The sequence below is a fragment of the Emydura macquarii genome, unplaced genomic scaffold, assembly GCF_026122565.2.
Source record: "Emydura macquarii macquarii isolate MOO-44397 ecotype Brisbane River unplaced genomic scaffold, CSIRO-AGI_Emac_v2 contig_3530, whole genome shotgun sequence".
In the NCBI taxonomy this organism is placed as follows: Eukaryota; Metazoa; Chordata; order Testudines; family Chelidae; genus Emydura; species Emydura macquarii.
The window spans coordinates 115,968-142,233 of NW_027133667.1; the positions used below are offsets into that span (position 1 = coordinate 115,968).

A 26,266-nucleotide genomic window follows, 5' to 3' on the forward strand; every position below is an offset into this window, starting at 1 on the left:
CTATCAAATTAACAATTTATTTTCTTTTTTGCATCTGCAGTGTTTGAAAATAAAGATAAAATTGTGATAATCATGGAGTATGCCAGCAAAGGGGAGTTGTATGATTACATCAGCGAGAGGCGGAGGCTAAGTGAGAGGGAGACGAGACACTTCTTCCGGCAGATCGTCTCCGCTGTTCATTACTGTCACAAGGTGAGTACGGAATTTGGCGTAAATATCTGAGGATTTAACACTGACTCTCATGCTTAAAAGGACCAGCGAGGGAAAAATGTTCAGCTGCTGAAGCGAGAGGGTGCAGGTGCTTTATTTTTTTTATACAGCATGATATCATAAACATAAATACTCCAACAGTTCACCATCCATGTTTAGAGAATAAAGACCATATCCTCTGGGTCCCATTTTCACCAGCTAATTCCCTTACATCAAGCCTAACTCCCATTTGAGCCTTTGAAAATTTCCTCCCTATGTAACAGAATACTCAGCTAGCTTTCTGTGGGAGAAAGGTCACTTCTAGTGATGCAGTCAATAGAAAAGGATTGGTAGTTTTCCTGTAATGGGAATTCAGAACAGATTTTGACAGAAGAATAAGGTACAATGTACACACAATAAAAAAGCAGAGCAGAGGTGTAAATGTACAACTTCAGAACCCGGGAACTCTTTTGATGGGGAAGAAAGTGAGAATATAGATAATGAAGCCATTTAAGTTACTCAAAAGTAACGCCTTCAGATATAATAAGGGGCATCAGAAGGATTCCCCTTACCATAGTCTTTATTCTTCATGGCATGCCTCTGAAGGACAATTTAAGCCATGAAAAACTAAGCTCAGGCTGATTATCTTCATGATGCAGTTGTAGGGGCATTGCATTCATGACATTTCAGTGAGTGTTGCATTTATCCCAGCAGTGCCCATCTCCTCTCTGGGGCCTCTTGAGGTCGGGAAGTCTTATCATCCCTATTTGTAAAGAAGGGGAACTGAGGCAAAGAGACTTGCCCAAGCTCATAGAGGAGATCCATGGCAGAGCAAGGAATTGAACTTGGGTCTCCCAGGTCAGTGTCCCAACCACTGGGCCATCTTTTCTCCTGTGGCTCATGGTTGTATAGAGCCAAAATTTGCACCAGACTAAAGCCAACAAGCAGCTAGTGCAGCTTTCTGTTGCATTTTAAAACATTTTAATCTACGTTTGAATTCTGCTAAGTAGGGGAGGTTTGCAAAGTCCTTATTGCTCAGGACAGAAAATCCATTGCAGCCTTCTGTTAGTTTTCAGAACTTTCAGAACAAGATGCTGAAACTTAAATCCCGCTTGTTAATGACCATTCCTGACATTTGCAGGCGGTAGCAGTCTTTTAGGGTTATAACTTCCCTTGCCCAAATGGCTGCACACTGGAGGAATTAGAGTTTTTGTAAGGACTAACGTCATTGACAGATACTGTTTTCTGGTGCCTGGGAAGAATATATTGCTTTCACACAGTGGGGGTATGATAGGAGTTGGAATTAAGTTCCGAAAAGAATCCCCCTGCTGTTTTACAGGCTTTGTGGGAGGACAGATTCCAGTCATTCTTCTCTTAACCACACAGCAAGTGACTAATACATCTCCTGTCACTAGTCACTGAAATGTAGATACAAAGACCACCCTGACGGTTCAGTTCTTTAACCTGTCCGATATTTCCCCATGTTTCCCCCGCCCCTTATTTTTTCGTTTCAGAACGGTGTTGTCCACAGGGACCTAAAACTGGAAAACATCCTTCTTGATGACAATTTTAATATTAAGGTGAGGTTCTTTCTCTCATCCTCTCTGAATGGATTTTCAAGTCCATAGCAATTTGTATCCAAGGTGTGGTAGGATCCAGTGTTATAGCAATGACATCTGGCAAGTAACTGAGCGGGTGGGAGGTTGAGGAGAGAGAGTACTGTATATGGTTAGCCTAAAGTGCTAAATGGAGTTTTGGATAATTTTTTAGGGGGAAACCCTTCTCGCCACCCAAGGGGCTCAGTTGCCAAAGCAACATTAATTTGCCAGTGGAAGACAGTAAAATGTTTCAAGTGGTACAGTTTATGTTACAAATGGTATTATTGCTGGCTGCGGCTGAGTAAAAAAAACTTTCTTGGCCTACAAGGTTCAAGTACCTCCTACAGAACACTCCGAATGTCCTTTTGATCACGTCTGGAAAATAAGCAAATAGAGTTTCAAAATAAACCTAGTAAAGCACATGTGCTTCATTAGGAAATGGCCTTAGAACTCCAGACACAAATGTAGCTTTGACTGGCTATCAGTGATGTCATATTCATGTCAGTAATTCCCAGTGAAAGCATGGGAATGACCTTCTTTCCTTTCTTCTTCTTCTTCTTCTTTTTTTTTTTTTTAAATAATAACCTTAAGACAAGATAAGTAATGCAGTTCTGGGAGATTAGTGAAGTTCCTAGATGGCTGAACCTGTTTCACCTTCAGCTTGCTGTCACTTCACACTCATGGGGCATACAGTCACTGTCCCCTCCTGATGCAGCATAGATTCCAGCGCAGTTGGGTGTATAGATCCATGGACAAACAAACAGAGAGGCAGATGATAGATACTGCCTGCTGGCTGTTGTGTCTTATGCCTTAATTAACAAACCAAAGCAATCAGGAAATAATCTACACAGCCAACTATCCCAACAGCTCAAGTTTTGACTGTGTTAGTTCTGTGTTGTTTCTCCATGGATAGCCATCCTGCTCCCTGCTCTGCCTTCAGTGCATCATACTGAAGAGATCCTATTAATTTTAAATGTATGCACAATGGAAATAGACAATAACATGTGGTAGTTGCCATCTGTGTAAAACTGATGACAGACACTAACTTGGATCAACCGGTGAATTAAAGACACATAAATATGCAGTTTCTAAAAATAACATATGACAGAGGGCACATCCTATGCGACACTTGAACGTTCGTTGTTAACGTCAAGGCTGTAGTGCTAAAGTGAATGTCTCCCGTTATGTGCCAACAGTGTCACCAACACTGGCAGCTTCCCCTCCCCCTTTTAATAGTGCTGAAAACACAATATCGCCTTTCTAGGACAGTGCATGTGGACCAGGCTTCTGCGTGCAGGATGACCTCTCTTTCTGCATTACGTACCAAACTATCTTCCCAGCGCCTCACAGAATTCTTGAGAGAGAAGAAGAATTTGGGGAATTTGTTAAATGGGGTGGGCTGTGTTCATCACATGCAAACCAATCATTTTCTCAAGCCTTCAGGAAATTGCACCAAGACAAAAGGTCTGATTCTTTTTCTGTGTCAGTTTTATACCACTTCAGCTCTTCTAACTTCAGGGGAGTTAATCCTGATTTATACCCAGTAAGAGGTGAATAAAACCCAAACAGTGTGATCAAAGCACTTCAAAAATCACAGATTTTTTTCTCAGATACTACAGTAGCTGTTATTGGAAGATGGATAGGTGCTAGTCAGAAGGTAGAGAGGGGCCTAATCCTGCAAGTCCTCACCCATATGAAGCATCCTGTTGACTTTGATAGGTATGAGCCAGGACTACTCTTGTGAGCAAGAGTTTGCAGGATGGGGGTGAAATCCTGGCCCCATTAGCATCAGAGGCAAAACTTTCACTCATTTTAATGTGGTCAGGATTTCACCCTTACGCTCTAGACATGTCAAATACCACCACGGTACTTCAACATAAATCTTGTGTTCATGGAATACCTGAAGAAATGTTGGTAGCTGATGAATCTTTTAATAATTACATATTTCCTGCAGCTCCCAGTAAAAAACAACTTGTGGTATTCAGAGACTGTTTTCTCAAGGACCCCTTTTGTTGAAGTAAATTCTGCTTAGTCTACCATGTGTGTGCCTTTTGCATATTTTCAGTTCTTCCTCACTCATTCCTTTGCAAAAGTAATGCACATCTCTGTGTGTGCAAATATGCATGGGCATGATTATACACACAGGTGGCTATAAGCTGTCTTGCTTTATATGATGCCTATATTTAAACAAAGAAGCTCTTGAGGTCTAAGGATTGGGAATGGGAAACATGGTTTATATTTCACAATCCCCACTATCAATGGTGTCTGAATTTGGATTTCTCCGCGTGAGGTCTTTGTACCTTACCTACCACATTGAGAGAACTACTTATAGTACTTGATGTTAAACAGACAGCCGCTATTTGCCTTGATATTCTGGGGTTAGAATTTGTTATTGTGGTTTCTATGTTAGTGACACAGGGTTTTATTTCCCCTTTTTTCTGTTTCACTAAACAGTATTTGTTGGCAAGGAAACACATCTGGTGCTGTAAATTATTTATTTGCAGTTCAGTAAATCTAACAGGCCCTGATTCTGAAAATATTTATACATGCCTTATGCAGAAAGAGAAATGTGCAGTTTGGGGCTTTAAAGGAAAGGGCTGTTGGTTTTGAATGCACAGTGGAAACTCATCTACTAAAATGGGATGACTTATTGTTTTCTGTCTTTTTAAGACATCCATCCTCATGAACTTTTATTTATATTTTATATTTCACCCAGTAGATCCCAAAGCACTTCACAAACTTTACTAATTGGTTGTAAGAAATGTATATAAAAAGGAACCACTTTGTTCACTGTGTTACAAAGTATAAACTTCGCAAATAACCAATGGCACATATAGTGCAGATTACACAATTGTACTATTCACCCGGTATGTTAACATCAGACATCTAATAAAATGTCATCATAAGAAACTAGAACAATGTACAATAACACCCGCCAGTGCTTTTAGGACAGGAAGTGAAGAATATTTTATCTATTAGAAATTTATCCTCTGAGCTCAGTCAGCCATTGTGTTCTATCCTTTCCATTCGATACCCTGCCGATTTTGGAGCCATCCTTAAATTTGATCTGATTAAATTTATATCATGAGGCAGGTGAACAGTGTGCATAGAGATAATTAGGCCTTTGAGTTTAGCTAGCCAGTAAAGTCTCTGGAAACTTGAAAGAATCATGGACTGAAATACCACAGACAGGAAGCATCAGTATTTGAAGATTGACAAATGTACCATCATTGGAATGCAGACCGTTGGGAAGATCCACACTGGTCCACACACCAGAGTGTGTGGGAGCTTCTGGTGTAAGTTATGTGGTTAGATTATCAAAGGACTTTCTGAGGTGGTGGTGTTCCCTGAAAACCATTTCTTCAACAGTCCCTGAAATGGGGAGAGCTAATATATATTAAATCAGAAATAATGTATTGTTTCAGTCACTCCTGAGATGGATTGTGTGCTCAGCTCCTTTGGAAGTAAAGAAAAACAACCATACTAGTTTTGGCTCAGATCTGAACATTGCATTCCTACATCTTAGTACTTAATATCCTCAGCAGTCAGTATTATGTTGATTTTTTTGGAGCAAATGGCTGCATAATCAGTTTCTTGGTAAATTGTGTCTTAGCACAGAATCTCAATGGAGAAATCACATAGCTCTGCTAAATAGGATGACGCTAAGACCTCTGAACTGAACTACAGCATTATTTGGACCAAAAGAGTCACTACTCTGGATGTCAGTAATGGTGCTGACATCACCTAGCACAGCGGGGGGCTAGGTCCTGGACTGATGCTCTTAGACCCTGCCGCAGAACCAATAAATAATAATAATAATAATAAATATGGACAGACCGTTTTATCAGGGAAGAAAAACCATTTTTTAAACTAAGCAAGAAAAGTGGTAGTGATGGAACTTGTCAGATTTGGTTTCACTGAAGTATTACTGTCAAATTGACCACTGAATTTCCCTGCCTCTGGAACATAGTCACATGTCCTTGCCCAAAAGGACTCTCCCAGGATATTAACTATCTGTATCCTGGAGCTGAAAAATGGGATGGAATCCCATGAGTTGATTCCACCCCACCCCCAGGACTCCCAAGTCAGCACAGTCTGCTATTATTGCACTGTATACAGTACAATATATATTGTGGTAATGAAGCGTGGGACCTGCAACAAGTATTAGCCTCTCCCTATTCTGACTCATTTTCCAGCTGCTAGCAATATAATTTACTTTAAAATGACTTTATTAGTACTGTGGGCTTCAGAGCTCCCTCCCTCTCACTGCCAGTCCTCCAGTTCTCAGTAATTCGAAACATTGGGTGGAATGATGTGAACTGAGACCCTCTGTATGTCATATGACCTCACCCACCTTGTGAGGCTCTGTCTTTTATTGGACCAACTTCTGGGGTGAGCGAGACCAACTTTTAAGCTACAGAGTGCTCTTCTTTAGCTCTGTCTAGCTCGAAACTTGTCTCTCTCACCACAGAAGTTGATCCAGTAAATGATAGGCCCTTATCCACCTTGTCTCGCTAATATCCTGGGACCAACATGGATACAACAACACTGCAGGAATAGATCCTCCCAATCAGCTTCACCTTTTGCTGCTCCCCTCAGCTCAGCTGAATTTTCAGTCTCCCACCAGTGCTTTTTGTACCAGTAGGAAGGGTCACCCTCTTTCACAATCCTATCCCAACTGTGTCTGTGCAGTAAATGGCCAGAAAGACAGCAGGGCTAAGGCAGCACCAAAAAACCAAAACTCCTGTTGATATGGTAAACTTAAAATGATACAAGGTGACAGCAGGAGAGGAAAAGTGTAAGTGCAATAGCAACAAGAAGCTGCTAACTGCACTTTCTATTGAGCTTTAAAATAGAAACAAGCCAGAACTCTGGTAACCCAGCGGCGTTACGTATATGCAGAACAGGCAGTTTGCTCACAGTAGATACATGTAATTCAGGTGCATCTTCTTGAAAATTTCATGTAAATTCATCGGTCATTCATCTAATTTAATGGAGCAAATTTATTTTTAGTCCGCATTGAAACACAAAGAGCCAGATCCTCATGCCAGGTAAATCGGCATCGTTCCGTTGAAGTCAGTGGAGCCATGCTAATTTATACCTGCTGAAGACTTGGCCCAAATTCTTTAACTGAGTGCACACTTTGTGGAATTTATAATCCATACCTATAACCAACCAATACATTACCTCTAGTGTATTGTAGTTAACAGTAAACATGAAACATGCGCCTCCTGAAGCTAAGGGAATAAAAGCCTCCTCCTAGCACCGCCCCATTTTAAAGGTTTTGTTTTTTTTTAATTCATGCTTTTGCTCCATTTAAGTGCCAAGAACATGAAGTAATCTTGGCTTCTATTAATCTTGTTTTGGGGGGGCCCGACAGCTTTAACGGGAAAAGATGATAAATATCTGTCTGAGAGTATGGGAGTGGACTGTAATATAAATACCCTTTTCCTGTGTAGCCAAAATGAAAACACGAATGCCCAAGTTTAGGAGTTCCTTGATGTGGAGAGTGGTATGTGCATCCTTATATATGTCAATGCACATATACACATACTTTATACATTCCATGGCCTTCTGGGAATGTATTTTCTTCAGGAAGCATACTGTGGTGTGTCTGCCCCTGTCTTGGCTGCATCCTGAATTAAACTGAAGCTCAGGGACTAGCAGGAAAGTGTTAACACTGAACTGGTTCCACTCTTCTTCTGATTGACAGGACACGCTTCCTTAGACTTAAAACCAACTTTCTGCAAGCCAGGCAGGGTGACATGATAAAAAAAAGTGGAATTTAGAGCAATTAAGCGCAATTTGAGCTATGGGAACATGTTTGCAGATTGCAGTTGTACACCACATTCAATGACATTCCAGCCATACAATAAAGATTTTACGCAACACACTTATTTAAGGGCTGAATTTTCTGCAACAGATAATGCACTCATTGGGATATTGAGTAAATTCAAATTACGATTGTACTGGAATGGGATAAAGTACCATTAATGAACAGAAACCAGCTGCTCCTTTAGCACTCAATTAGAAGCAACAAATGCCAGCAGGACACACACTAGCAAAATGTTAGAGGATGGAGCTTGAAATGGGATAGATATGGTTGGTGACCAAGGATTTAAGCAAAAAAATGGACATGAGCCCCATTTTTTTCTTTATGATATATAAAAAAGGCCTGGTAGTTCTCCCCCACCCTGCTGCTTATTTTTTTCTTTAGTCTGGTGTTTCCTAGTTTTGCTGCAGAACATTTGGAGCGGGAAGGGTGTCCGAGGTGAGCAAAAGGGTGAGGGGTGTCAACAATGTTTAACAAGGACATCCTGTCTCTTATGTGCTGAGTAGACACTGCAGTTATGTAGGTGTTAGCAACAGCAAACAGCATAAATCAGTTTTAAATACTTTGTGTGGGGAGGGGAATTTCTTGCCCTTCTGATTACTCTGCTTTTGTTCTTTTGTCTTTTGTGATGTCATAACATCACTAGTTCTTCATGGTAGAAAAGGCCTGAATTTATAAGGTGAAAAAAAAACCTCAACAGAAGACTCCTTCCTTTTTAATATTGTGTTATTGGTCTGAAAAATACTTCTGAAGCCTCCTTTATACATCATAAAGAAGCAAAAATGGGTGTAAACCCAATTTATTTTTCTGTCGTAGGTCACCTTTAAGCCATCTATTATCATGGCAGGAAACATGATACAAGCTATAAGCACTAGCCTCATGTCTACTCTCCATGCTATCTACGCTCCTCGCATCACTGGTAGCCGTTGGCGTGTGTGTTGATCGGCTCCCACTACAGCTGCACCCCTAAACCATCTCTTGCTGCCTGATCTGGCTTTTGCATGGTCCCAACCCTTTGTCCCATTTTTTGCTACCCAGTTTTTCTACTCTGGTGAGAGGCCCAGCTTCTGTGCCTCCATTTCCCAGGAGGGGAAGAGGAAGCAACTTCTGCTCCCGGCTACTCTGCTGGATTAATTTTTATAATGTAATTTAAATAACAACTAAATAGGAAAAAATGTCTATCAAGGCACTTAAACCCAGCAAAGCTCCAGCTATGTAATTCCCAGCAACATAATCCTAGATGGTAATCCACCCCCTCTACAGCATCTTATATGGGTGGGCAAGCTGCTCTCCCCACAGGATCTCAAAGGAAGCCACACCCCGACTCACATGATAGTCCCATTGAAGCTATGATAGTAAGGGGAGCAGGATTTGTCCTGTGAAGGGAGAACTTGACTGTGCTAGCAGCTGCAGTGTGGCTCAGAGGAGGTCGGGGGTAGCTACGCAGAAAGCTACTGTGCATATCACCAATTCTAAGTTTTGTGATCCAACAGTTCTTCCTCTTCGAGTGCTTGCTCATGTCGATTCCAAGCAAGTGTGCACGTCGTCAGAAGGTTTTTCCCCAGTGGAACCCGTCGGGTCAGTGGAGCTGCCCCCCTGAAGTGGGGCCTCCATGGTGCTGTATATAGGGCCCTGCTGACCCACCACTTCTCCAGTTCCTTCTTACCGCTCGTGGCAGTCGTTGGAGCTTCAGTCTTCTTGCTTCTGCTTGCATTCTCCCCATGTCATTCCTTGCAGTTCCCGTAAACAGTTAGAATTAGTTAGTGTTTCCTAGTTACATGGTTGTATAGAGTAGTGTTAAGTGTTGGTTGAGGGGTCTCCCCACCCCGTTTTTGGGACTCCCCTCCCCAGGGCACCGGGGCATGCCTCGGGTCTAAGGCTTCAAGCCCCGAGGATCCTGCCATAATTCTATGCCGAAAGGCGACCCGCACAACTCCTGCTTAACGTGCCTGGAGGAATTGCATCAAACAGTTGGCTGCAGGATCTGTAACAGTTTCTGCCCAAGAAGCCGGAAGGAGAGGAGCACGCGCTTCAAGCAGATCCTCATGGAGGCAGCTCTTCGGCCTCAACCTCCGGACCTGGCACCAGTACGCAGTGCCCCGGCGTCCGTCAGAGACCCAGCGCCGAAGAAGACCTCGGCACAGAGGGAGTCTCGGCACTGACACTCGCCAGTGCTGAAACTGGTTCGGCACTGCTCCCATTCACCGGTGCCCTGCAAGACGCACGGGTCTGACAGAGGACACTCGCCTACTGTGCGGCCTATGGGAAAGGATGCTGCTTCATTGCGCCCCCAGACGCACTCGGTGCAGAGGTCTCCGGGACCATCAACTGCAGCTCAGCAGAGGGCACCTGTGAGTCTGGCAAAAGAGAGCGAGGTGGAAGAGCTGGACCTCCTCTCCCCACTGGATACATTTGAGGTGGCACGGGACCTGATTGCCATGACGGCTCAGCAGTCCCCCATCTCGGAACTAAGGGGAAAGGGGTTTTACTCCAGATATTTCCTGATCCCGAAAGCAAAAGGGGGGCTCAGGCCCATCAATCTGTGGAATCTCAACAAGTTCATAAAGAGCTAAAATTCCACATGGTCTCCCTAGCCTCGATCATTCCTTCTCTGGATCTGGGGACTGGTGTGCAGCCCTCGACCTTATTTTCATATTTCAATAATACCCTCCCACAGGAGGTTCCTCAGGTTCGTGGTAGGATGCAATCACTATCAATTCGCAGTCCCCCTTTTGGCCTCTCGGCGGCTCTGAGAGTGTTTACCAAATGTATGGCCGTGGTCGCTGCCTTCCTAAGGAGACACTGTGTCCAAGTGTATCCGTGTCTGGACAACTGGCTGGACAAGGGCCGCTCCATGGAGGAAATAGATGCTCATGTTGTCCTAATAACGTCGACCTTCATCAATCTGGGTCTTCAGTTCAATGTAAGCAAATCAACACTAGTGCCCATGCAGAGGATAGAATTCATAGGGGCAGTCCTGGACTCAGTACAAATCAGAACTCTGCTGCCAGAGTCTTGTTTTCAGACTATGGGCTCCATAATAAGAGACTTCAACAGTTTTCCCACCACAACAGTTCGGAATTGCCTAATACTTCTGGGCCACATGGCCTCCTGCACGTACGTGGTCCAGCATGCGAGGCCGCGACTCAGACCTCTCCAGTTGTGGCTGGCATTGGTTTATCGGCCCCACAGGGACAGTCTGGACAAAGATGGTCTCTCTTCCACCACAAGTCTTAGAATCTCTCCAGTGGTGGCTCAACCCTCGACAAGTGTGCAAGGGGGTTCCCATTTGCCCGACTGCAGCCATTGGTGGAGCTGGTTACAGATGCTTCAGCCTTGAGTTGGGGAGTGACTCTTGGTGAGCTGAGGACTCAAGGTCTTTGGTCCCCAGAGGAGCTAACGCTCCACATAAATGTCAGGGAACTGTGAGCAGTCTGGTTGGCCTGCCAGGCATTCCAATCTCATCTGGAAGGAAAGGAGGTGTCAGTAATGACAGACAACACCACGGCAATGTTTTATATGAACAGACATGGGGGAGCACATTCCTCTCCCCTGTGCCAGGAAGCCCTCAAGCTGTGGGACTTCTGCATCACCTGCTGCATGCATCTGGAAGCGTCCTACTTGCCCGGCTCCCAAAACGAGCTGGCGGACCATCTCAGCCGCTCCTTCAACACCCACGGATGGTCTCTCCGCTTGGATATTGTAAGAAACATTTTCCAAAGGCGGGGGTTTCCCCCAGTAGACCTCTTCGTGACATGGTTTATGGTACAGATCCCCACACAGGAGATTTGTAGGGCTGCAACATGGTCATCCATACACACATTCACTTCGCATTATGCCATTACCCAGCATGCCAGAGATGATGCGGCATTTGGTAGAGCAGTGCTCCAGTCAGCAATCTCGTCAGCTCTGACCCCTCCTTCATTGGTCTGCTTGGGAGACACCTGCTTGGAATCGACATGAGCAAGCACTCGAAGAAGAAAGGATGGTTACTTACGTTTCGTAACTGTTATTCTTTGAGATAAGTTGCTCATGTCCATTCTAAGACCCACCCGCCTTCCCCTCTTGTCAGAGCCAATCGGCAAGAAGGAACTGGAGAGGGTCGGCAGGGCCCTATGTACAGTGCCATGGGGGCACCACTCCAGGGGGCGCCTGCACCGACCCAAAGGGTACCTCTGGGGAAAAACCTTCCGACATCTGTGCACATGGCGCTCGCAAACCTGCTAGGAATGGCCATGGGCAACACGTCTCGAAGAACAACAGTTACGAAAGGTAAGTAACGATTTTTTTACGTCAATAGTGTGCGTTAATAAAAAGTGGATTTCTCTGACACAGACGCTTGGGTCAAAAACAAGATAAAATTGTGAGCTATGTTGCCTTGTGCTGGAGAACGACGACAATGAAAAGGATGTGAGAGTTTTTAAGTCCCTCTGTCACAATCCTCAATTTTTATTTGATAAGATGAAAAGCAGAGAATTGAAGTAATAAATACATTTCCCAAAAATCCCAAGGGGGGTTTTGCCTGTGCTGGGAAACTTAGAAATGTAGGATTGGACCCATTGTTTCCGATTAGGAATGGACTTCTGCTTATTGCCTTACAGAGGGCACTCTTGTTTGGTTGACCATTCAAATCCATAATGGCATAATTGTTCAAAGCCTATTGAACCTGGAAAGGTTAGTCAGTGCCTCACTCTCTCCCCAGTATAATTGGCTCTATATCACTTCAGATGCTACTTCCTTCTGGAACCTTATCCCCAGGACTCCACTGCCTCACTTCTCCTGTTGAATTATAAGGGCCTGACTCTCTTTTTACCTGCATCTTGTATTGGCATTTACATCAGTGCAACCACATCAGAATGGTAGCCCTTTATGCCCGCTTTGCACTGGTATAAATGACTACAGACGGTGCAGGATAATCAGAAGACAGTAAGGTCCAGTTTCTTCCAATTATACTTGCAAACGTATGTGAGGTATCCAGGACTAAGTGACTTACTGAGGGTCACATAGGGAATCAGTGACTAAACTGTGAATAGAACCCAAGAGGCCTGGCTCCCAATCCTGAGGATTAAATTAGTAGATTTTACACTATGCCCATCTTTTCGTAAGATAAATGTCAGTATACAGACCCCTTTTGTCTTTACAGATTGCAGACTTTGGGCTCTCCAACCTCTATCACAAAGACAAGTTTCTGCAGACCTTTTGTGGGAGCCCACTTTATGCTTCTCCAGAAATTGTTAATGGAAGACCCTATCGAGGCCCAGAGGTAAGGGGACGAGGGGGTGGAGAAGGAAGTGAAATTAAAATTAATCTTTGTTGGTAGTGCAAGTATGATCTATATTTGATAGTAATGAGCAAGAACATTAGTTCTATCCTGATAGTATCCCACACATGGACTATGTTGAGCCTCTCCTAGGTTGGAAGTATTCAAGCTGCCTTCTGTTACACTCATTTGCTTTGCTTACACATTGTCGGCTGTTAAATACCTGTATGCTGGTAACCAAGCACAGCTGGACATTCTGTTGCTTTTGTGGTACTAATGGTCTGGGAGACTGCAGGAATCAGCTTTTCTAACCTTTACACTCCTTGTCTATGTCTTTTAGGTCGACAGCTGGGCCCTTGGTGTATTGCTTTACACTCTGGTTTATGGAACGATGCCCTTTGATGGCTTTGATCACAAAAATCTGATCAGGCAGATCAGCAGCGGAGAATATCGTGAGCCAACACAGCCCTCAGGTATAAAAAGGCGCTGGTGTAATGCATTGAGATGACAGGAGTTCAGAATGGCTGGCTGACCTGGCCTCTACCAACATTTTCTGGTGTGTCATTTTAGGATGACAAATAAAAGGATATGCCATCCCTCCTCAAAATGTCATCTGTTACCAATTCCCATCTGGATAGAGCCCTTAGCAAAAGCCCTTTTGAAATGAAAGTTTTCCAACAGATAGATTTTACTGCCTTGGGGAAGCTTTAACAGGATCTTTTAACTAGATCTATGACAGTGGAAAGTCTGTTGGCTATTGCAACTGGAATTGTTCAGACAAGCTGTAAACTGATACAGGGTACTGATACAGATCATTCTTCTAGTCTAACTACATTGTGGGATATATATCAAAAGCAGAGAAAGGATGAATAGTCATGGGGAAGCAACCACTTGGCCCAAGAATCCATTCCGAAGTCTAACTTCAATACCAATATGTTCACAATTATTATTACACAAGAGAATGCCACAGTGATTGGAACCCTGATAGAAAGGCACCAAAGAATTCTAGTCCAGTTACATGATCATAATGGTCCCTTCTGGCCATGAAATCTATAGATCTATTAATAAATTCCAATAAGCATTTATTTCTCATTATTTGTTTGCCACCATTTCTCATATTTCTCCTTCCTGGTTATTCCTATCATGTTGTTTGCTTTGGGGAATATTATCTTTAAAATGCATAAAAGACTATATTATAATTGCATTTACTTTCTCTCTCCCCCCCCCCCCCCCCGTTTTTCTTTTAAAAAAAAAAAAAAAGATACGCACAAAAGCAATAATGTACATCATTTGGAATACCTGAGTCCCCTTTTGTTTTCCTCTAATGTTTGTAATAATCAGGGTTGATGTAAAGTTCAGTATCTACACTAAATTCCTTCACTAATATGGAAAAACACTTAACTACTTGAAGCCAATGGGTACATTTGTTTGGGTGTATCGTGTGTCTTCAGATACGAAATAGCACTTAATTTCATTTCCTGAAGTTGAATTGATGGAGAAACTCTTTCCAGATAGCACCTTCACTTCAGCTGTTTTGAGAAGCATTGTTTCGGTTCATCTGTCTTGCCCATATTTCTGTTTTGAAATGAAAAAATAAAGATGTCTGTATTCTGACTATTTTAAATGTCGTTCTTTGTCCATAGATGCTCGTGGTCTGATCAGGTGGATGCTGATGGTGAATCCTGAGCGCCGAGCAACCATCGAAGACATAGCCAATCACTGGTGGGTCAATTGGGGCTATAAGAGCAGCGTTTGTGACTGCGATGCTTTGAGAGATTCAGAGTCCCCACTGCTGGCTAGGTTTATTGATTGGCATCACCGTTCGACTGGTCTCCAGCCAGAGACTGATACCAAAATGAAGTGCCTTTCCAAACCCAAAGGTTCTGACGTTACATTGGAGCGACAGAGGTCCCTGAAAAAATCAAAGAAGGAAAATGACATTGTGCAATCTATTCAGGAAGGAGGGGCTGAGAATGCTTCCAAACCAACCTCTAAAAGGCCCAAAGGCATCTTGAAGAAAAGAAGCAACAGTGAACATCGGTCTCACAGTGCAGGATTCATCGAAGGAGTGGTCAACCCAGTGTTACCCTCCGCTTTTAAGATAGAGCAAGAACTGTGTAGGACTGGTGTAGTCATTAAAAGTGCCATGGAGGGAGAGGTAACAAGCAAATATGGCACTCAAGCGTCTTCCCTCATGCCAAAAAAAGGAATCTTAAAGAAGACTCAGCAGAGAGAGTCTGGCTACTACTCCTCTCCAGAACGAAGTGAATCTTCTGAATTGTTGGACAATAAGGATGAGACAGAAAACAGTGACACTTCCCCAGGCATTACTGAAACTTCAAGAGTTGGGTCTCACAGCCATTCCTATAGACGTAAGGGCATCTTAAAATACAACAGTAAGTATTCCACCAGCAGCATTGACTCTGCTTTGGTCAGTCCTGAAACACCAGTGGTGGAAGCCATGGAAGAAGGGGTCCTGCCTGGGGATGGATTATCTCGAAGTTACAGTCGCCCTTCTAGTGTGATTAGTGATGACAGTATTTTGTCCAGTGACTCCTTTGACTTGCTAGATTTACAAGAGAGCAGGCCAAACAGGCAAAGGATACGGAGCTGTGTGTCTGCTGAAAACTTCCTCCAGATCCAAGATTTTGAAGGACTCCAGAACCGCCCACGCCCACAGCATCTGAAACGCTATCGAAATCGGCTGGGGGACAGCAGTTTTTCCCTTCTCACGGATATGGACGATGTGACTCAGGTCTACAAGAAAGCTCTGGAGATCTGCAACAAGCTCAACTAGCATAGTGGAGATGGTGGGAAGGGAAGGGAGCTGTCATGTGTACCTTTATGATGGAGTTAGCCTGGTTACCAATTTGCTGACAGTGGTAAGATCATTAAAATGGGGTTGCATCGTATACTCAGCTGAAAACCTTGAGATATGTAAAATTCCCAAAGACTTCTCTTGAACATTATGCAAACTCTCATATAGTTTGCTTTATTAAAGTATTACCTAGTGTCCCAAAGAAAATATTTGTATGCCATGCAGACATACAGCACCTAACACAGTTGGGTCCTGCTCCATGACTAGGATTTCTAGGTGCTACAATCATATAAATAATAATAATAATAATATCAGGATCTGGCAGACAAAGTCATAACATAGATTCACATTGGAAAGAAGGCACATATTTTTAAAAGTGAGGGTAGTTAACTATTAGATCAACATTACTAAGGGAAGTGATGAATTCTTCATCACTTAAAATCTATGTCAATATTGGATGTCTTTCTAAAAGATATGCTCTAGTTCAGCCAGAAATTATTGGACTTGATGCCGGTATTACAGGGTGAAATATCTATGGCCTGTGTTGTGCAGGAGGTCAGAATAGATGTTCACAATGGTCCCTTCTGGCTTTAAAAATCTCTGAAATTGCTGTCGGAAGGGTAGTTTTAAATAGGCACCCTCAGTGTAGTGTGTCTAGAAAATTTGAGCCACGTGACTACAGATTCACATTTTACATCTACCATGTCAGTCTCCTCGCTAGCAAGGAGCACAGATTGGTATCTGACCATCAATACCAACAGTGAAAAATTACAACTGAAACCATAGTCTGAGCTAGAAAAAGTTGTACATTGCAAGTGGCTAGCCAATCCCACTCTCCTCCCCGTCCCCCAACATATTTACTAGGTCTGTGACATTTTCCAGATTGCCAGCCAAACAAATGCTTTGGAAGAGGTATGTTTAATACATTCCCTCAAGGTTAATTAAGCACAAGATCCAGATTTCAGTCACTTTCACTGTCAGCAAATGATGCCGTCTTGCTTATTAGCATGTATCTGAGAGTGGAAAACAGTTTGCTTTTAAAAGGTTAGCTTAAGAAAAGGTTGTAGAATGTAGGAAATGGACAGAGGACTGAGAATCAGTGAGAACGTGCCTTTTTCCAAATAAGACTGTTTCGAAGTAGGTAGTAGTGGAACAGAAGGAATTTGACGCTGAGTACTGGAATGAGAACGGTAAACTTGATAAGGGATTACGTGTAAAAATGCAGGTCTCTCTCTATTTGTAGTTGGTACTGCATGAGCAGCGGTATTAGTTTGAAAAGAAGAAAAATGTATACATTTCCTTGGACATATCGAAATATCTAGACTTAAGGCTTCAACTCCCATAAAGGTACCACTTGGGTCTACTGGATTACGTGAATGTAAGCCTCAGTTAGCAAGGCACTAAGTGTTTGACAGGCCTGGGCAAACTGGAGCCATATGGCCAGTTTGGGATCTCATTTACATGAACCTATGGCCCTGGGCTTCTTTGGGGCTGCATTGCTGTGAGTGAGGGCAGAATTTGGCCTATGATGTCAAATTGGCTACAGCTCTGATAGTCCAAACACACAAAAAACTGGAGGTTAATGGGTCAAATTCTGCTCTCATCTTTACTCCAAGACTTCAGCTGGGAGCGGAATTTGGCCCACTCTCTGGACATGCTCTAAAATCATGAAAGCCATAGAGAAATAGTACCAAGTTCCACTTGGGATTAGCTGAGAATCCAGAATAACAACATGAATAGATTTAAGATAGAACAAAGAGCTGCTTTATTGCTCATTGCTTCCCAGCTTGCAAACTCCTTATTTTGTGTGTCAGAGAACTTCAATATATCAGCTCCTTCTTAAAACCAGCTGGATTAATTGGCATAAAGGTGGGTGAGTTTTAATTTCCTGAATCACCACCTTTGTCTCGATGGAGAGGTTTCTTCCAGCATGAGACACTGGGCCAAAAGTGAGCCCTGGTGTAAAAGGCATTCAGGGAGCTGTGCTCACACAAAGTAAGGCTAAATGCTCACTGTTTATTCTCTTGGGGGGGATTTCAGTCTATTCCTTTATTCATAGATACCTCGCAGTATGATAGTGAGGCATCCTGTCCCCTCAAGGGCTTAACTGTGTTGTTTTTGCCCCTCCAGAATTCATCTACTATTTTGAGCACTGCAAAGTCAACAGGTTTGCCATATTCCATTTCACAGCAACTTGATTCAGAGCCCGGAGTATTTCAGCAATACAGATGAGCTTTGCAGCCTTGCGCAAATATTGGGAGTTTAAGATGCCAGATCCCGAGCTGGTGTCAATCAACCTAGTTCCATTGATCTAATAATGGAGTTTGACTTCAGTAGAACTACACTGCTTGACACCGGCTTTGAATCTGGCTTTAAGTGTGTAAATGATGTATACAGGTTTCAAGAGAGTCCTCAGCTTGCTGTTGTGAGGAACTGAGAAGCACCCCAAAGGCTTAGATCTCCCTAGGCTTTTGCCCAGGCCTGCCATCTTGTGTACAAATGTGAATGAATGATTGACTGCTTGCTGCCAAACTGGAAATATCATGTAGGGATTTACTGGCATGTTATCATTCCTAGAAGAATAGAAAAAAAAAAAACTTGACTGCACATTATTATTATTAGTGTTGTGATTTTTATTTAATTTTTTTTGTAATACAAAGTTGACTTTTTTATTTGAATTTGTCTTTTTTTTTTTATTTATTGGTCTGAAAGCCATTTCAAAAAGGTATAATAATATATTTGGTGTAATTTAATTGGTGCAACATTATTTTACAGCTGCAGCCAAAATGGTTTTGTTTTGTTTTCCACTCATTGGTTGGCTCTAGAAGGCACACAGGGAAAACGCTGGATAATCACCCAAAGTGTTTGTATTTTTAATCTGATACTGTTTTTTATTAAATAAAAATAAAATGAACTGAATGCAAGATTTGTTGTTTTTTTTTTAAATACCTGTAGATCAGCTGTGGCCAAATACCAATGAACTTCTCATGCAAAAATACAGCAGCATCTCAAGTAAACTGTACCAAGTTGTTTACTCAAAGCTTTTGACTTATTTGTGCATTTGAAGAAAACGGGGGTGGCCACTGAGACTTGCATGCTATGAACCAGCCCAGGTTCTCATCTATATTGTAATAGCCCACAGAAGAATAGCTAACTGGGATCTCCTTTCCCTGGAGATTAATGAGATCCATGAGCCAGGTGTACCACAGGTGAGGACAAAATAGTCTGTCTCACAGCCAGGCACGGCACAGCAAACTTACGCCAAGCGACAGCCCAACAGTAATCCCTCTCCTTTCTCCTCCCTGATCAGGGAAGGAAATGTATTATTATTTTAAATCTTCATGCTGATGTAATCCAAGACCTGTTTGGACCGAAGGCTGTCAGCCATCTGTTGTTATCAGATGTGCTGTGGTTTTAGTCATACGGCTTTCAGCAGGCCACGTGGTCGGCTGGTGGAAGACAAAAAGGGAGGGTTTTTGTTTTTTTTTTTAATTTAATTTGTTGGAGTCCACTTGAAAACTGGAGGCTTTTGATGCTCAGAGATGAAATCTTGGTGTTTTGTCTTGGCAATATGGGGTTGCATTAAGAGAAGCCGGAGACAGGATCTTCCATCAGTGTCAAGGACCTAATTCAATAAAGGGAATGGCTGTAATGGCCTGATACTGGCTCTGTCTCAGGCTGCCTAAAAGCTCTTGCTTTATTTAGTCAGTGAAGGTGCTTTTTTTTTTTTTTTTGTTAAACTTACAAGAGGTTTGGGTGCCTTGCGAATTCATTCGCGAATTAATTCTACCCTGATCTTGTTAGAACTAAAGAGACATCATCTTAGGGGCAGGGCTTCCGTACCACAACACTAACACAGCATGGTAATAGTGACCACAAACCAATAAAGCACAAAGGCAAATGTGCATTAATACATTACAAAGGGAGTGATTAAACCAGCTGTACACGAATTGACACAGGAAACTAGTAAAGGCCTAGCCAGAGTAAGCCATTACATTAATGTGCCTGATGTTGCTAAGGCCTAAACTGTGTGCTGAGTGCCGTAGAGCCTCCTTACTGCTAAATTGGTGGGGGAGGTGGTTGTGATGGGAGGAAAGCAGACTAGTCTGTGACAGCACTTGGGAAGCCCTGTCCGGATTCCCTCCCTCTCCCCTTCTTTATTCCCTGCCTCCACACACACTAAATAAAGGGAAGTTGAGTCAACATTTATTTTTGTAAACATTTGACTTTTGGAAGAACAGGTGGCCCAGGGCAAGGAAGCCAAGAGCACTTAGCACTAATTGCAAGTGTGTTTATAGCTCTCAAAGCACATATACTTCACAAAGATCAGTGCTTTAGCCCCATTTGACAGTTGGGGAAACTGAGTCATGGAAGATAAGTGACTTGCTCAAGGTCAGGCAGCAAATCTGTGATTTAGCCAGGAATAAAAGCCCAGGTCCCCTCATCCCAGGCCTCATCTACTGGATCAGATTGCTTCCAAATAACTACTGGCATTTCACTGAGTGGATAAGAAGGGCATTACTGCTCTGGAAGATAGGTAGCACTCGGGCAAAGTGCCTATTATTATTATTTATTTTATAGAGTCCACAAACAGGGTTGGAGCATCATAGTATGCAGAGGTCCTTACCCTCAGGAGTTTACAGTTAACGCCCTGGTCCTGAAAAGCAAGTGCATAACTTTGCTTGTGTGTAGTCCCGATCATTTCAATGTCACTGCTTACTGAAGTCAAGAGGACAACTCACATGAGTTAAGGGTGAACATGTGTCTATGCTTTTCAGTATCAGAGCCTAAATGATGGGACCATGTGTGAGGATGTAACACCCCAAGAAGGGGGGGACGGAGGAAATAAGGCGTTGGCCACACATGTAGTGAGGATACTCAGTTTAGGCAGACACATATCTTGGTGGTTCAAATGTGCAGTGTTAATGTGCAGACAGATTCTCTGTAGGCGATGCTGCAGAAGTGAGTTTCCATCATTACGGAAGGATGACAATTTCTGAACAGACATCAATGTGCTGGATAGTGTCATCCCAGACTTCACTGACACCTCTTGCGTTCCCCGTTTCAGGTTGTTACATAGAAGAGCTACTGATGCTTCTTCCCTTGACCAATGATATTCAATATCTAGCTGAATATTGGCGCTAGTAAACCATGTGGGGACTGTCTTTTTTCTTCCCCCTCAAATAAAGGGAGATTTGTCATGAATAACTGACTAATTGAACTTGGGTTGGGCAAGAGATTTTTTTGGATTCTCTCCCTAGCTCTTTATTTCTGGCCATCAATATCCTCCTTTTTGTAACATTTTATGGACTTTCCCACAGTACACACAATATTTGCCATACATGTCAGCAGGGCACACGCAATCCTACCTATCTTTGGCATAAAGGACATTTTACTCATCCCTATTTGCATGTGCATTTAAACGTTCCTTGAGATGGCATTTAAAGGTGCAATTTTATCCAATACAGGATGGATCCTTCACCGACTCCATCTATATACAGGTACTTACATGGGTCCCATCACTAGTAGCTGAGTGCCTCTGGTGATTAGTTACATGGAGCACGTGACTGAACCCTTGCTCATTCCACAGAGCATCTAGCAGCACTACGTGCTCAGTCCTGCTGAAATTCAGGCCCAAAGTCTCACACTGAGCATCCAAAATTAAAGCATCAAATACTGGGGGGCTATTTGAAAAATTTGGCATTAACTTCCCTTCTCTTTTTTGTCCGCTCCTATCTGTAGCACGCTATATAATTTACACAAGTAGTGGTGTTCCCTGTCCGTTTAACCTAGTTTATGTCCTTTAGCTTTCCAGAATGGACTCAGTGGCACCCTGTCAACTGTTGGGTTGTATTTTACTAACTACGTTCTTTTTGGGCACTCACCCGGGCTGTGGCATTGAATCAATAATATTTGGCATCGATTTAGACCAGTAGCCTATGGCAGAATTCTGCTCTGTCAGGTTTGGTTCCATTTCTGGTGTCCCGCCTTAGTTCAACATCCAGAAAGAAAAATGACCTGATACTGGGCAACTGTGGGAGGGACCTTGAGCTAATAGTGGCCTGTTCTCTGCAAATAACGAGACGATGTGGAGGAGCATTTAAAAAACTAGAATGCTTGGATAGACAATCCAATACTATCAATCTGCAGACGTTATGGTGAGATTATACAGTCCCCAGCAGGAATCAACTTAGAAAACCATGTGCTTTTCATACATAGGTACAATACTGTTGGATTTGGAAAATACAAGACGTTGAACAAGGAGCTGCCAGAGGAGAACTGGCTAATAAGTGAAACCAGGAGGGACTGGAAACAATTTATACTATTGCACTGCAGTGATACAGGTTATTAACCTCCCACGCCCTCCCCCCCCGCCCCCGTGTTCCAAATTTCAGACTCAGAGATAATAGGACAACGCATACTGTAAATAGAAACAAAACGAAAACAAATTCAAAACAGATGCCAGGAAACATTTTTTGTTTGTCTGTTTGCAAGACACCCTGACTGCATGTAAAAGCTTGCTGGGAAAGTTTGCTGGAACTAGACATATGTCAGCCTTCTGCATGCTCTGGGATTTACCAAAGAAATCCTAGATAGGCTGAATATTTTTTTTTAACATGTTCCCTGTTTTCTTTAGTGGCATACACCAGATCTTGAGTGGTAAATCAGCCGGCATCTTCAGAAGAACCTGCTGCCTTGCTGGGAGGAGGAGGTTGGCAAAGTTCCCATATAATACAGAGCTGCATGAGATTTGCAGGCTAACTTCAACCATATAGTTGCATGAAGCTTCACCTGTATTTCCAGGAGCACTTTATGTCACAGAGGTAAATACAGTGAGTAGCAATTGAGTGTTAGAACCTCATCTGAGGTAAATTGGCATCACTCCAATGACACCAATAAAGTCATGCTGATTGGCACAAGCAGAGGATCTGGCCCTAAAATATAAATAATAATTATGCTATGGTAAAACTTCCTTTGGAGTCAATGGGAGCAGGGGCAAGCCCTAAAAGTTGGTTGGCAAATTCCAGTCTGTATAAGCCCAATTTTCAAAAGTGGTCACTTGTTTTGGGTACCTCAGTTTCTGGGTGTCTAGCTCGAGCTAACTTGGCCCTGATTTTCAGCAAGTGTTGAACGTTTTCTGGTCCTCTTGATTTCAGTCAATGCTGCAGGATTCAGCACCTCAGAAAACCAGGCCCCAGACGTGTCAGACAGGAGAGCCAAAAGCGGAAGTACCCAAACTCAGTGGCCTTTTTTGGAAATGTTGGCCTTAATTTCATAGACACATAGAAATGGAGGACTGGAAGGAACCTCAATAGGTCATCTAGTCCAGTCCGCTGCACTGAGGCAGGACAAAGGACTATCTAGACCATCCCTGACAGGTGTCTGTCTAACTGTTCTTAAAAACCTCCAGTGACAGAGATTCCACAACCTCTCTAAGTAAGTTGTTCCAGTGCTTAACCACCCTGACAGTTATGAAGTTTTTCCCAATGTCCAACCTAAATCGTCCATGCTGCAAATTAAGCCCATTGCTGCTTGTCCTCTCCTCAGTGGATAAGGAGAACAACTGACCACCCTCCTCCTCTTTACAACAATCTTTCCTTTACTTGAAGATTTTTATGTCCCCCCTCCCCCATCTCTTCTTCAGCTAAACAAACCCAGTTTTCCCAATCTTTCCTTTTACGTCATGTTTTCTAGACCTTTAATCATTTTTGTTGCTCTCCTCAGGACTTTCTCCAGTTTGGCCACATCTTTTCCTAAGTGTGGTGCCCAGAACTGGACACAATATTCCAGCTGATGGCTTATCAATGCTGAGTAGAGTGGAAGAATTACTTCTCATGTCCTGCTAACACATCCCAGAATGATGTTCACCATTGTTGACTCATATTTAGTTTGAGATCCACTATAAACCCCCAATCCTTTTCTGCAGTACCACTTCCTAGGCAATTTCCCATTTTGTATTTGTGCAATTGATTATTCCTTCCTAAATGTAGTACTTGTGTTTGTGCTCATTGAATTTCATCCTATTTATTTCTTATTTATTTCATCCTATTTATTTATTTCACCAGTTTCTCAAGATCATTTTGAATTCTAATCTTGTCCTCTAAAGCATTTGCAACCCCTCCCAGCTTGGTATTGTCCGCAAATATTATAAGTATGCTCTCTATGCCATTATCTAAACCATTTATGAAGATATTGAGTAGAATTGGACCCAGGACAGATCTCTGAGGGATCCCACTTGAGGTGCCCTTCCAGCTTGACTGTGAACCACTGAGAACTACTCTCTGAGTACACTTTCCAACCAGTTGCATACCTACCTTATTGTAGGTTCGTCTAAGTTTTATTTCTCTAGTTTTTCATGAGACAGTATCAGAAGCCTGCCTAAAGTCAAGTTATACCACATCAACCATTTCCCCCTGTTCACAAGGCTTATTACCTTGTCAGAGAAGGATACTAGGTTGGTTTGACATGATTTGTTCTTGACAAATCCATGTTAACTGTTACTTATCACCTTATTTTCTTCTAGGTACTTACAAATTGATTGATTATTTGCTCCATTATCTTTCCAAGTACCAAAGTTAAGATGACCAGTCTATAATTCCCTAGCCTGTCCTTACTCCCCTGTTTATACATAAGTACTATATTTTCCCTTTTTCCATCTCTGGAGTCTCTCCTATCCTCCATGAATTCTCAAAGATATTCGCTAATGGCTCAGAGATTTCTTCAGCCAGTTCCTGAAGTATTATAGGATATATTTTACCAGGATTTGCTGACTTGAAGACATCTAACTTGTTTAAGTAATCCTTAACTTGTTCTTTTCCTATTTTAGCCTCAGGTCCTACCCCACTTACACCGATATTCATTATATTAGTCATCCAATCATTGTTAACTATTTTGGTGAAAATTGAAACTAACAAGACATTTCTAATTTCTGCCATTGCTGCATTATCGGTCTTTCCCTCCTCATTGAATAATGCACCTACCCTGTCCTTGGTCTTCCTCTTGCTTCCAATGTATTTGTAACATGTTTTCTTGTTACCTTTTCTGTCCCTAGCTAGTTTAATCTCATTTTTTGCCTTGGCCTTTCTAATTTTGTCCGTACATGCTTGTGGTTTTGGGGGTTTTTTAAAAAAAAATTCTTCCTTCATAATTTGACTTAGTTCGCACAAGTTGTATGACTTTTTTGTGTTTTGGATCATTGAAGATCTGGTTAAGCCAGGGTGATCTCTTACTGTACAGTCTCCTATACATTTCAATAACTTGTTGGGTAATCTGTGCCCTGTTGCATTATTTTCCCAACAAGTGTCTGGATAGTTGAAGTCCGCCATTACCACCAAGTTTTGTGTTTTGGATGATTGTGTTAGTTGTTTAAAAAAAAGCCTCCTCCACCTCTTCTTCTTGGTTAGATGGTCTATAGTAGACACCTATCATAACATCACCCTTTTTACCCTTATTATTCTTACCCACAGACTTTCAGCATGTCTGCTTCCCACTTCTATCTCAACTTCAGTGCAAGTGTATACATCTTTGATATGCAAGGCAACACCTCCTCCCTTTTTTCCTGCCTGTTCTTCCTGAACAAGTTGTACCCTTCCATACAAATATTCCAGTTATGTAAATTATCCCATCAAGTTTCTTTGAAGCCAATTATGTCATAATTGTGATCATTGACTACTTTTTAGTTCTTCCTGTTTATTCCCCATACTTCTTGCATTATTATACAGACATCTAAGACGTTCATTAGATTTTGCTCCTATATTCCCCCTTCTCTCCTTTATCCTTGCTGTGGTTGCCCATGTTCTCCCCTCTCCCCCTCCCCCCCCAGATTCCGACCCTTCACCCAGGTGTCCATGTTTTGGACTTACCTGTAGGCTTTTGTCTCCTGCCCTCATCAACCGTAGTTTAGAGCTTGCCTCACTAGGTTAACCAATCTGTATCCAAATATACTCTTCCCCTTCTTTAATAGGTGGACCCTGTCATACTGTCTGGAGTGACTCAAGAATACCAGCCTCAGGGCACAAACCCTCAGCTGCTTGTGAGTTCTACAATTAGATTTCACCAACCAAGAAACAAGGGTAAACTCCTGAGGCACTATACAGCCTTAAGATGGAGTCACAAACAGTCCCTTTGGGCATTCCTATCTAATTTGCCACCCAGGCAAGCTGGACTCTGTGATAGTTGGTCACTTGAAACCAAAGTTAACAAAATACTCAGTTTACTCCTAGTCCGAAAGGTCCAGTCATTTGCTCCAGGTTAATTTGCACCTTAGATCTCACACCAAAGATACTTGAAGCCAACCCTGTAATAAACTACCACGGTTTGTTAATAGGAAAAAGAAATAAGAGTAATTTACAAGGTTAAAACAGATAAACATACACACACAAATGAGTTGCAGTCTTAGGTTGCAGATGGTGACAGAGCAGCTGAAATATATCAGCTCTATATGTCCATTAGTGCTAACCTAGGTTAGTCCAGGGGATCTCTTGCTAACATTTAGGAATCTTTGCCCCTTAGAGTCCAAACAGCATAAAAAGACCCTGACTCCTTCTGGTCAGACATTTTTATTCCTC

The 26,266-nt window shown here is 42.6% G+C and overlaps 1 protein-coding gene across 1 annotated transcript in view; it reads left to right on the forward strand.

The window, feature by feature from the left end:
- The window catches only part of NUAK1 (NUAK family kinase 1), a 56,733-nt gene extending 38,116 nt beyond the window's left edge, over positions 1–18,617 (forward strand). Inside the window, exons 3-7 of the mRNA XM_067536336.1 lie at positions 41–192; positions 1,704–1,769; positions 12,764–12,883; positions 13,221–13,353; positions 14,524–18,617. Coding sequence (XP_067392437.1) covers positions 41–192; positions 1,704–1,769; positions 12,764–12,883; positions 13,221–13,353; positions 14,524–15,677 — 1,625 coding nt within the window. The 3' untranslated portion in view covers positions 15,678–18,617. The remainder of the gene's footprint in view (positions 1–40; positions 193–1,703; positions 1,770–12,763; positions 12,884–13,220; positions 13,354–14,523) is intronic.
- Positions 18,618–26,266: the final 7,649 nt, after the last annotated feature.